A 13,645-nucleotide genomic window follows, 5' to 3' on the forward strand; every position below is an offset into this window, starting at 1 on the left:
CAAGTCTGCATACAGATAAACAAAATCCCGTTTCTATGCAGCGGAGAAAAGGATCGAGACAAAATGGGTATTGTTCCATTTGCTGCACAATGACTGATCCTGCACAACCTCTGATTGCCAAGCAAAAATGTTGACCTTGACTCATCTTGCCTACTTTAAAGGGAATCTGTCAGCAGGTTTTTACCATGTAATCCAAGAGCATCATAATGTAAGGTCAGAGTGCCTGATTCCAGTGATGGCGTCACTTACTGGAGTGCCAGGTGCCGTTTTGATAGAACAAGTTTTCTCTGCTGTAGATATAGCAGTGCTATGAATGTTGAGCTGTGAATAACCCCACCCACAGTACTGATTGGCAGCTTACTGTGTACGTGTCAGCAAGCTGCCAATCAGTGATGGGGGTGGAGTTACACAGATTAGCCTGACTGGTCAGCACGTGACACTTGTTGGTTTTAGATGCAGAGTTCCAGCATAAAGCTACAAAAGTTTTACATAAGATTTTTTTTATTGTTAATTTGCTTGTTAATTGAAAAGTTAATCAATGTTCAAAATAATCCTGATTAAAAAAATCCTACCATTTTGCTGCAGCAGAATGCCGGTAAGTTGTTTATATAGCTGTGTGCTTTTGCAACAATGTTACAAATATATCAGAGATCCGGCTCCTGGTTATGACCACTCTCTCTGCTCTCACCCTCCTTTCTTTCAGTGCTAAAGATAGCAGTAGGCAGGGGATTGTACACAGATTGCCGCAATGTGGAGAGGAGAGAAAGCATATACTGTCTCAAGGAGTTCAAAGAAAACAGTGTACAGAAAAGGAGGAAAGCAAATGAAGAGGAAATAAGTAGAGGATAAAAGCTGTGCTGACACGAGCTAATCGTCTCAGCACCCAAGATTCTCACCTTCATCATACTTTGCATCTCCTGTTTTAAAGCGCCCAAATCCTGCAAAACGTCATTGGCCTTCTGTACAGCAGTACTCGATGTCTGAGTGGCGCAGGCGTGTTTATTTTGGAGGTAGCTGGAATAAAGCAAACGCAAAGCGACATTGTGACTAGAGATGAGAATCGATTTGCAGGCCCAGTGGTCCATTGTCGCCAGAAGGGAGCCCTGCGAACTCTCTCCTATATGTAGTAATTTCCGGCACCATTACTTTATTGGTAGGCCCAGAACAACGTCTGGCATGAGTGAAGCCCCAAGCATGACAATGCGCCAGGTCTACCGAGCATGTTATAACATCATCCTTGTGGCTTGACCAACTTGTCCTTCAAATAGATTCCCTCGTCTCCAATTGTGGCATGATTAATACCAGTAAATCCTGGCTCTTAAGAGTGAGCATCTGGTGGGAGATATGGCCAACATCGGACAAGACAGAAGGGTCATTAGTGAATTTCTCACATTACATTTCGGACTAATAGTAATGTCAGAAGCACAGAAAACACGTAGGTGTGTAATACTACCCCGGGTATAACATTGCTGCATGCTTTATGTCACACACGGTGCGTAGGATCACCTCTACTGTGGATCCATCATTACGCCAATCTCTTCTATCCCAGAACTTGGACACGGCTCCAGCTGGAATCTGGCACTAGACTTTAACCATTAGGGAAGCCTGACAACTTCCAGTACATACCCGCAGCGAAATACATGGCTTCTCCTGCACCGGCAAGCTCAGGGAGAGGGAGGCTGCTCGCTTCTCTTATTAGCACGCTCAAGATGAATCAATAACACCACGGGTCATCATGGGTGCTGGACTAACAGATAAAACTGCGCAGACTTCTTCAGGCCCTTTTTTCTTAACGAGAAGTATAGTTAATTATGATTTATAAGAGGCAGGCAGAGCAGCCACCAGCTCAGAAATCAGGGATGACATGAAGCACGATGCTGCGGAATGATCATGCAGTCCCGATATGTATTCATGAAGAAATCTGTGCATTCTCGGAGGATCCTGACAATGTGCGATAAGGTGGGTGTCACTATTTACAAGAAATAATTATCGCATGGGTTCACATGTGTCGAGTGTATGCTAATCCACAGATGTTTCAACACTGTTCATAGTTCTCGAAAAAAATAGATTTCATTTCCCCTTAATAAAGGGCCAGTTTAACTTTAATTTTTAAAATGTTATAAGGGTCCATAAATGTGATGATCATGGTTAAAGAAGCCCATCTCTTGGAGAGAAACTAAATACAAGCGCTAGGTTTTCCCAAAACTGCAAGTTATGTCCTGTCTGTAAAATAGGGGATAAGTTGCTGATCGCTGGGGTCCGATGGCTAGGACCTCAAGAGCAGAGCTCAGCCTTAAATGGAGCAAAGGTTCGACCTCCACTTCTGTCATTGTCTAAGGGACTGTTGGAAGAAGCAGAGTACAGTGCGCCACTACTTTCGTCAGTCCCAATGACAATGAATAGAGCCAAAGTCGAGCATATCAACCTTTGATCTGTTCAAAAGAGTTCTGCAAAGCTCAGTTCTCAGAATGCTGAGGATCCCAGCCGTTGGACCTCCAGTGACCAGCAACTTATCCACTATTCTATGGGAATGAGATCACTTGCGACTTAAGTTTATATGCCATTATCAGCTGGTAAATAGAATGGCTTCAAAAAGGTTCAGAAAAACCCTTTAAAAAATCTCCTAAGAATATGCATGCTGAATGAGCTGAGGACCCTTCTCCATCATCTGAGGTGATAACAGTTATGAGGACAGTGGCTTTAGCTATGAGTACCCGGCACAGACAACTTTCATGTCAGCTGGCAGCGCACAGTGACAATTCCCTGCCGCTGGGATCCTTCAGTACCAGATAATTATGGGGAAATAATTTACAACAAGCAAACAAGCGATACAGTTGTGCAGGTTGGATTACCTGTCCCTGAAGGGCTGACTCTCAGAGGCGGTCAGGTTTAAAGGGCTGTGGGTTTTATATGTTGTTCTGGAGACAGGTGCATTGTCACGTCTAAGGATCTCTTGTAAAAAAGGCACTTTACCTAAAATAAAAATGTATATAAAAATACCTTACAGTGAGATATTAGATAACATACTTATGGCATATTACTTTGGGACCCCCCACCACTTTTGAGAATGAAAAAGATGCAGCGCTGATGCTGCAATGTGTCACTTTCATCCTTTTTTTCTGCCATGTGGCCCCCAGCCATAGAACGAGGCACGGAGCCTCCTGGCCACACCTGGTGTGCACAGAGAACCTTACATATCATATTGGATCAAACTGCAGAAAATCTGTGGTCGCACAATGCATTTTTTGCCAAAAATGTAGAAAAACTGCTGTGTTTATACAGTATTGTGTATCAACTCAATCGCAGTTGTATTGTGAGAACACGCCCTTAAGGAGTAATTTGTATAGGGGCTACATCATGCTTAGTATATACTAGCAGTTTTGGGGGGGATAGACTGCCTTAAAACAAAACTGAATCCAAATTGCTTTAATGGGCCTATTTCAGTAGACAAGCCATGTCTATAAGTCCAATTAAAGCTTACTGACGTTAAAAGAAGCGGAGTCACCCCCTCGAAACTACCACAATGATAATACTCACTGAATAGTTAAGTGTTGGCTCCGTGCACCAGTTATATCCCTCCTGCAGACACTGAGCTAATTAGTTTTAGCTTAGAGTCTGTTAGAGAAACACATTTTTCAGGAATATCTTTTTTGTAGGTGCGGAATACAGAGTTAATCACCTGGCGATAATTTTACTTTCAAGTGAGAAATTCCACCCCATTCAACAACATGCCTCGTCCCTTCAGGGTTACACCCCAATTCAGCACTGTTCTTGATCCTATGGTTTCATAAATGGAAGCAATTTCATATGCCTAGTTCCTCACTTGTCCTCCTCAGCGAGATGCAACAAGTTGGAAGATTCTCCGGACCAGGTGATACTCCTTCCCTTATTGGTCCTTCATTCTCATTGGAGATGGTTGCATTCCTCCTCTATTAGCGACGGTCCTCACTCCCGCGCCAATGACGAGTCATCACGACGGATGCCAGTCTCCACGGCTGGGGAGGAGTACTACAGGATAGTACGGATCAGGGAGCGTAGTCCACTCGGGAGGCTGTGTGGTCTATTAACGTTCTGAGGACTCCATGCCATCCTCCTCTCTCTGAGGCAGCAGACTCACACCGAGTGAGAGCCCAAGACAACGGCAGTCCTTTAGATGGATCCTGAAGCATAGCAGCTATGTCAGAATCAGTCATAATCCTGCTGTGGGTCAGAGCACACATTCCAGCCCTCTCAGCAGTCCATACTTCAGGAGTAGACTATTGGATGGCCGACTACTCAGAGATCCTACCCAGGAGACTGGTTGCTATACCCAGAGGTGTTTGCCATACGAATCTTCTGATTGAGATCTTCAGCTGATGACCTCATGGCCTTCCTTCCAATGGTTCATGTCCAGATTGCAAGACCCAAAACTCTGGATGTGAAAGCTCTGGAACCAGTTTGAGCTACCTTACATCTATCCTCCACTTCCCGAGTCCTAAACATGGTGAAAGCAGAAGGCGACTCAATGATCCTCAATGCTCCAAACTGGACCCTGGCCCAGACAGTTGATGAAAGCCAAACTAGAGCATTACTTTTCGGCAAGATCTACTCTGTCATGGTCTGCTCTTCCAGCTGAAATTAGCTGTGTTTCATTTAATGCTGTGGCTATTGAAGAATTGATATTAAGAGTGACAGGTTCTCAAAACCTGTTATCCAGATCATGTTTAAATCCGAAAAACAGACTCTGCTGCCTTCTCTATTGCTGTACCATCTCTAGGCTCAGCTTTGCAACATCATGAGGTCCGGTGTCCCCCAATGCAACAAAACGAGAAAAACATAGCATCGATTTATGGGCACATCACCCACCCAAAGGTATTCTATTATTACTACAGTTGTGCAGGTGTTTCGTTGATCCTAAAGCGGTGATGATGCCTTTCTTTAATTATTGCTTCTCCTACCGTTAGCCTATAAAAGGATTTGCTCGATACCTGCAGGGGAAGGGGGGTATAGCTGGTGGGAAACAGAAACACTTCACGCCTCCTTGTGGCAGCAGCTATAGCCCATGGTCTTCTGTCCCCCAGATGGTACCAGTAACTACCACAAACCAATGTTGTGGGATTATAGTTAGTGCAAGGCCGTGTTTCACTATCCGTGCATGGATCACCATGCCAGTACTGACCGCGAAGGCTCTTATTCCAAACTAACAACTCAATAGCATTCTGCAAATTGGAGAGAATTTTCAGACTTGACAAGTTGGCATCGACTAAAACTTATGTTAATAAATCTTACCTCCCCATCAAAAAAAACTACACGTATTAAACCAATGGGAAGAAAAATCATTAGTAGGTAATGGTCACTTGCAATTGTGTTTGGCTTTTTGGAAAGAGGTAAAAAAAAAAAAAGCGGAGCTCAACTTTCTCACCAGAGGTTGATGGTCCGAGTTCCTCCACATTTTCTTTTCCTAGGGATGACTTTGATGGTTCTTGCACATCCATAGATATTGGGACAGGAGCAAATCTGCGAGGAGCTGGAGTTTCCAATGGAGACTTTCCTGCATCACTCTTACCTTCTGACACGGCTGGAGCAGAAGCTATAAAGAGAAAAGTTTTTGAGAACTTTAAATACGGAAACCCAAAAGGTACAACTGGTGTTTTCGAATACAACAAGTCCTAAAAAGAAAGGGATGGATAAATGAGTAAGGAGTCACTACTTCTTATATCAATCTAGGGACAAATATTAGCAGTATGGAAGATGTTAAGATCTGCGGTGTTATTAAACAACCGCTGATCAGCTACATGTCTGCCAATCGGTGCCCAGAACAATCAGTAATAGATTTTTCTGTGTGTGTACACGGTCATTGTCCTAACCAATACATGTCCTGTTTACACATTGCAAAGTGCTGCCGAGAACGATGATATTTAACCAAGCAATTGTGAAATCAGACTATCAAACCTTTCTCGATCTTTGGAGGCGCAGTAGATTGGGGCAGAAGTGTCGCTGGCAAATGAGAACAGACTGGAGCTGTGGCTTCACGGTGACTTGCACTGGCCTTGATTGCAGAGGTCATAAACTGTGACTGAAAAGTACATGACATGACCCCAATTAGTTAGGAAGTGATTATTACAAAATATTAACCCTCTTTAACAAGAAAATAGATCTGGCATTTACCACTGGTGTTGTGACACCAGCATTATGGTGTAAATATGGGGAAACAGAAAAACGTTTGACTCGCTCCATGTCTTTCTCCTTAAAGAAGACCTGTGACAAGTCGAAAGTGGGCAGTTTTAGCTTTTATTTTATTCTCGTCATTTCTCGGAAGTAGTATTCTTTTTTGGGAGGGAAGGAGGGAAAATCCACCATATGGCTCGAGAGATATGGAACATCTTCTATTTAGCTCTAGCGTTTGTGTTTTTTCCTAAGGTAGAGTGCCTCCTGGATCCTCTGGGGCGTGGCTTCTGGATCCTCTGGGGAGTGTCTTTAAGCTGCTCAGCATATTTACCCTTTAAGCCACGCCTCCTTTCTAAAACCCATAAAAAATAGTCCTAAACAAAAAGATATAACAATGAGAAAACATCCAGTTCTCCATTATAGGATTTCCATGTAGCTCAGAGCACGTAGGGCATCTACTTCTGGATGCAAGCAGCAGCAGAAACAAGTAGAAACCTCAGCTTTACAAAGTATTTTTTTAAATATATATATTTTCTTTATTAGTGAATAATAATAATCCAGTGGGGAAAAAAAAAAACGGTAAAAATTCCGAATTTACAGCAAAATTAAAGAATCCACGGAGAAGGCATAGTAAAGTGCCATGTGTTTCTAGTCTATAACACCTTTAGTCATGATAATAAGTGACCATTGCTGGTGCATTTATACAGGGGTTATAGGGGTTAGACCCGGTCTGCACAGTAGCAGCCGAATTAATGTGCTCAGGAGACATAGTAAATTGGTCTGTGGAGATGATCTGATTTAATTGAGGGCGCGCAACGGTTAAACTAGGTTCATGTTCATACATAATTGTAGTCCTCTATGGAATAACGTTAGGGTGATATAACACAATTTGATGATTGTACCAAAATACCATTTGTAAATAAGAGTACAGCAAAATAACAGCAGTAACGATAAAATGGCTCTTCATATTACAAAGAATATTAAAAAAATAAAAAATATGTGTGATATAGTACCTGTAATGAATGCATGCAATCTTATAAGCAAACTACAGGGGAGTAAAAAGAAAATTTTAATGCCAATAATGTAACATTATGTCCTTTCGCAGATTAAGACATGGTGTTTAATATAAATACCACCACGTTTTTAAGAATGGAATTCTTATCACCTCTTTGATTATCGTTTTTACTGGTTCAGTGGAATGTACCGTACTTTTAAGGATGAAGTGTTTCCATTATGATAATTGATAAATGTTTAGAAGCTTGCAACCTGCTTCTATTACATTTGGTTTCAGTGTCATGATGTGTTCTCTTATACAGGTTCTTAAAGGGATCCTGTTACCAGGTTTTCCCCATACGAGATAAGACTACACCTAGTGATGAGCGAACGTGCTGGGATAAGATGTTATCCGAGTATGCTCAGGTGCTAATGTGGGGTAAATCTGGTGACAGGTTAATTTTAATAGCTGTATAGTGCAGTTTACATATTGGAGTTTGCAGGTGATGATTCTATAATGCAAGTTATATAATTAGAATTGCAATTGATAAAAGATTTTATATGAAAGTGATCACTGTAAGATGAATTTCTAAAAGTTTTACATGTATTAGTATAGGGGCAGATTTTACAGAAATTCGCCCCCCCCCCCCCCTCCATAAAAACCCTGAAGTCACAGCCAATTAGCTTTTTTACTCTGAGTAAGGGGAAACATGCATTCTCATAAATGCGTTGGTGGCCTTTCGGCCTTCCTGCCTCTCCGTACATCGTGACGTCACACATTCTTTCCAGGCTTGCACATTTACTTGGTATCCCGGGATGCTGGTCGGTGTGTGGCACACAGAATTCAGGGTAGGAATATATGTATTTTGGGCCAACAGTGCTTTAAGAGACAGAAACTTTATCCAACAAGACTTTGAAGGTATATATATATATATATATATATATATATATATATATATATATATATATATATATATATATATATATACACACACACACTCACTGGCCACTTTATTAGGTACACCATGCTGGTAACGGGTTGGACCCCCTTTTGCCTTCAGAACTGCCTCAATTCTTCGTGGCAGAGATTCAACAAGGTGCTGGAAGCATTCCTCAGAGATTTTGGACCATATTGACATGATGGCATCACACAGTTGGCGCAGATTTGTCGGCTGCACATCCCTGATGCGAATCTCCCGTTCCACCACATCCCAAAGATGCTCTATTAGATTGAGATCTGGTGACTGAGGAGGCCATTTGAGTACAGTGAACTCATTGTCATGTTCAAGAAACCAATCTGAGATGATTCGAGCTTTATGACATGGCGCATTATCCTGCTGAAAGTAGCCATCAGATGTTGGGTACATTGTGGTCATAAAGGGATGGACATGGTCAGCAACAATACTCAGGTAGGCTGTGGCGTTGCAACGATGCTCAATTGGTACCAAGGGGCCCAAAGAGTGCCAAGAAAAAATTCCCCACACCATGACACCACCACCACCAGCCTGAACCGTTGATACAAGGCAGGATGGATCCATGCTTTCATGTTGTTTACGCCAAATTCTGACCCTACCATCCGAATGTCGCAGCAGAAATCGAGACTCATCAGACCAGGCAACGTTTTTCCAATCTTCTACTGTCCAATTTCGATGAGCTTGTGCAAATTGTAGCCTCAGTTTCCTGTTCTTAGCTGAGAGGAGTGGTACCCAGTGTGGTCTTCTGCTGCTGTAGCCCATCTGCCTCAAAGTTCGACGCACTGTGCGTTCAGAGATGCTCTTCTGCCTACCTTGGTTGTAACGGGTGGCAATTTGAGTCACTGTTGCCTTTCTATCAGCTCGAACCAGTCTGCCCATTCTCCTCTGACCTCTGGCATCAACAAGGCATTTCCGGCCACAGAACTGCCGCTCACTGGATTTTTTTTCTTTTTCGGACCATTCTCTGTAAACCCTAGAGATGGTTGTGCGTGAAAATCCCAGTAGATCAGCAGTTTCTGAAATACTCAGACCAGCCCTTCTGGCACCAACAATCATGCCACGTTCAAAAGGCACTCAAATCACCTTTCTTCCCCATACTGATGCTCGGTTTGAACTGCAGGAGATTGTCTTGACCATGTCTACATGCCTAAATGCACTGAGTTGCCGCCATGTGATTGGCAGATTAGAAATTAAGTCTTAACACACAGTTGGACAGGTGTACCTAATAAAGTGGCCAGTGAGTGTATATATATATATATATATATATATATATATATTGGAAATAAGTATTTGGTATTTGATCCCTTGCTGATTTTGTAAGTTTGCCCACTGACAAAGACACGAACAGTCTATAATATTAAGGGTTGGTTAATTTTAACATTGAGAGATAGAATATCAAAAATAAAATCCAGAAGGTCACATTGTATAAATTATATAAATTTATTTGCGTTTTGCAGTGAGAAATAAGTATTTGATCCCTCTGGCAAACAAGTCTTAATACTTGGTGGAAAAACCCTTGTTGGCAAGCACAGCAGTCAGACGTTTTTTGAAGTTGATGATGAGGTTTGCGCACGTCAGGAGGATTTTTGGTCCACTCCTCTTTGCAGATCATTTCTAAATCATTAAGATTTTGAGGCTGTCGCTTGGCAACTGGGAGCTTCAACTCCCTCCATAGGTTTTTGAAGGGATTAAGGTCTGGAGACTGGCTAGGCCACTCCATGACCTTAATGTGCTTCTTTTTGAGCCACTCCTTTGTTGCCTTGGCTGTATGATTTGGGTCATTTTCTTGCTGGGAGACCCAGCCACAAGCCATTTTTAATGTCCTGACGAAGGAAAGAAGGTTGTATTAAAAGGTAACTTCAAGTCTCAGAGAGACAGGAGGGTCTGCAACTATAAATTTATGAAACCTTTGACACAGTGGAGGAATGAATGTGTTGCACGGATTTATGTCTTTTTACATCAATTAAGGAATTTGCTCTTCAGATCTTCTGGGGGCATCACACAACACAGTACCAGACCCCAATCAGAGGACAATAAAACTTCCACACTCCTTATCTATGAACTGTTCCAATATTTATGTTTATCCCACTCCCATAATGACAATTCTGCTTCACGTCCTTGTATTATCTATTGTGTCATTTCTGTCCTGTGTTGTGCATAAATATGTGATTCTTCAGATGTTGTATTAGTCTTTTGCCTGATGAAGAGACCTGAGTAGTCTCGAAAGCTTGCAATGTGTCACCATCTTTTCAGTTAGCCATTAAAAGGTATCAACCTCTGAGGACTCTCAATTCTGAATATTTTTCTATGTACTGGCTAACACGGTACAAAGATATATATCTTGCCTGTATAAAGGCTTAGCATTGATTTATACTATTGTTGTCATATACAGGTTTCGGAGGTCCTTTAGAGGTATTCCTTCTTTTATATGTTTGTTTTTTAATCTATGGTTTATTTATTCCCAATAAACTCTGATTTTTTTTTTAATGGAGTCAACTGTAGTCACAGGAACATCAAGTTGCTTGGAGATGGTCTTATAACCTTTACCTTTGAGGGTATGTGCACACGTTGTGGATTTGCCTGTGGAATTTTCTGTGTGGATTCTTCCTCTCTTGGCAGAAAACGCAGTTGAAAATCCGAGCGCTTTTGATGCGGATTTTCATGCGGATTTGTATGCGTTTTTGTAAGCTAAATAAATATATATTATTTTTACATACTCCATTGAATACCATAATATGATCACATACCATGTTCACATCTAATGCTTACACACACACACACAAAACAAATTTAAGTGAATATCTATAGATAGAGATATATATAGATAAATATATCCAAAAAAGATGAAAGCAGCACACCATAGTAGAGAAAATTCAGTGCAGTTTAAATGCCCATCTGGTGACATTTTGGTCCAATAGAAATATGGCTTGGACAGATTTTATTCTTCCCATTGAGCTGGCTCTTCAGGACCTGTCTTACCCTTTGATGTTATTTGGATGTTGCTGCTCTCCTTACCTCCTCATCATGGTTACCGTACCCCTGTTGGATGCCAATGTACTTTTAGCATGTCTGTACATCTGCTGTGTGCCCTGCTGGTACTTCCACTCCATCAGTCTTGACTACCTTGCCTCTCTTTATTACCAACCACCTGCGCTTCTCCAGTCCAAAGGACATCCAGATGTCTTCGCTGAAGATCCTTGTCAGGTGTATCAGTGAATCGATGTCTCGTTCGTTTTTCGCATACAGCTTAATGTCATCCATGTAGAGGAGGTGGCTGATGGTGCTTCCACTCTTGAACTTGTATCCATAGCCAGACTCTAATTATCTGACTGAGGTGGTTCAAGCCTATGCAGAACAGTAATGGGGATAGTGCATCACCTCGCTATTTGCCGCATTTGATGATCACTTGTGCTAGTTGTCTTGAGTTGACTTCCAATGTTGTTCTCCGTAGCCCCATTGAGTTTCTGAGGAAGGTTCTTACTCTCCTGTTGACATTGTAGAGAGCCAAGCACTCACAGATCCATGTGTGTGGCATTGAGTCATAGGCTTTCCTGTAGTCAATCCAGGCTGTGCTGAGATTGGTCTGTCTCGATCTTGAGCGACTGCTCTACCTACGAGGAGCTGCTGCTTAGAGCCTCAGGTGTCGGTCCCAATGCCTTCCGTGTTTATTGTCTAAAAAGAAAAAACACACAGTGCACAGCACGCTGTATCCCCCGGATCGCAGCCAGGTAAATCACATAGTCCAGGACCGCTGTCGTGAGCGATGGCACGGCCTTGTATGCTGAGGTGCCAGGCTTTAGGCTCCGCTGGCTCTGTTTTGCCTCACACAGAAAGCGCTTTGCACAAGCCTCCTACTCGGTCTGCTTCCAAGAACAACACTGACACACCCAAAACCATATACTGCAGGGTTTAAAAACAGGAATCTGTGGCCATGGCCACTTGTAAGACTCGGCAATTGAGTGAAGCGACCTGCCCCACTACAATCCTGTAGATCAGGGATCCCCAACCACCAGTCCGCGGCCCAGGACCGGGCCGTTACAGTTCTGTCGCCGGTCCGCGGGCCACGGCTCAGAATGCTGGACACAAGGGGAGCCGGCGGCTGTAGCACTGTAGTGACAACTGCAACCATCGGCTTCCAGAAGACATCGATATTCACCCTCAGTTCCTGCATCCGTCGGGCGCGGCAGCTTCATCCAGTGCTGAGCGGTCACGTAGTACCGCTCATTAAGGTCATGAATATGGACGCGACTCTACTCCCATAGGCGTGGCGTCCATATTCATGACCTTAATGAGCGGTACTACGTGACCGCTCCGCACAGGAAGAAGCTGACGTGCCAGGATAGAGATGCAGGGAAGTTCAGCGACGGTGTGAGGGTAAGTATGATGGGGGAGGACCGGGGAGCCCAGCCATGCATACAAGGGTGGGAGCAGAGCCATGTATACAAGGGTGGTAGCGGAGCCATGCATACAAAGGTGTCGCTGTCTCCCATCACCCCTAGATGGGACCATTTTGTTGCAGGAAAACAAGCCCAGTGCTCCCACTGATACAGGGAAAAAAGCCCGATGCTCCCACTCATTTAAAACCTATGGTGAGTTGAGTCGCATTCACATTATACAGCAAAATGTTATAATTAAGAGATAAGTATGCACTACTACTTTAAACTACAACCCCGTCCATAGCCCCACCCCCTTAGGAGCAAAGCCCCGCCCTGCCATGGAAGAATGGTCTTGCTTGAAGTCGGTCCCTAGTGCAAAAAAGGTTGGGGACCACTGCTGTAGATCACTCCAAAAGTAAAAGCCCATGCTGGGTTTTTACTGAATAATGCCTTGGCCAAATAACCTGACCAGGTCCATACTCACTTTTATCTCTTAAAAAGGAGAAAACGGAGTAACGGATACAAAATATATGCAAAAGTATAAATTTTATTAATACTCACATCAAGTGCTGATAAGTATACAAGTTGACTAAAATAGGGGGGATAAGCCCCAATGATACAACAATCAGGACAGACAAGGACAGGGTAAATAAAATGATACCAGTGCTCGAAATCTACATGGCACAACGTTCAGTCAGCCCATGGGCATTGCACATAACAGACATGTGTCTAATGGTAAAAGATAGTCAAATATGGCATACTCAATTAAATGTGTATTGTACATAGTTGTACATGTCTAGAGCGCCAAAAAAAAAAACCATCCAGAGGGGTCAATGTGCAAGTCCAATGGACACTGAACATAAATGAATCAATGACATGTGGAAGGATTCTTACATAGTAAATAACATATGTATCAGCATATCAAAACTGCGCAATTATGCCAGAGAGAACCCGGGAGACGACCCGCCCAGCGGTCCAAATGACCGAAGTGTGGAAACAAGTAAAGGCAGGCTGCTTACCGGGGAGCAGAGGAGGTGAAGGCCCATGCAACGACACCCGACGTACGTTTCGCGCCCGCCACAGGCGCTTTATCACTTTTATCTCTGCCTTGTGACTCACAGACATCCTGCTGTGAACACAAGGCACTCCAGCGGG

General features: G+C 43.0%; 1 protein-coding gene across 3 annotated transcripts in view; it reads right to left on the reverse strand.

Moving 5' to 3' along the window:
• KIAA0586 (KIAA0586 ortholog) overlaps nt 1-13,645 on the reverse strand; it is a 192,795-nt gene that overhangs the window by 161,855 nt on the left and 17,295 nt on the right. For all 3 annotated transcript variants that reach the window (XM_073585646.1, XM_073585636.1, XM_073585640.1), the window contains exons 7-10: nt 5,932-6,055; nt 5,402-5,569; nt 2,853-2,973; nt 897-1,014 (exon numbers count right to left, since the gene is read on the reverse strand). In XM_073585646.1, the coding sequence (XP_073441747.1) occupies nt 897-1,014; nt 2,853-2,973; nt 5,402-5,569; nt 5,932-6,055 (531 nt within the window). The remainder of the gene's footprint in view (nt 1-896; nt 1,015-2,852; nt 2,974-5,401; nt 5,570-5,931; nt 6,056-13,645) is intronic.

The sequence above is a fragment of the Dendrobates tinctorius genome, unplaced genomic scaffold (genome assembly GCF_039654945.1).
Source record: "Dendrobates tinctorius isolate UK_male_01 unplaced genomic scaffold, ASM3965494v1 ptg000010l, whole genome shotgun sequence".
NCBI lineage: Eukaryota > Metazoa > Chordata > Amphibia > Anura > Dendrobatidae > Dendrobates > Dendrobates tinctorius.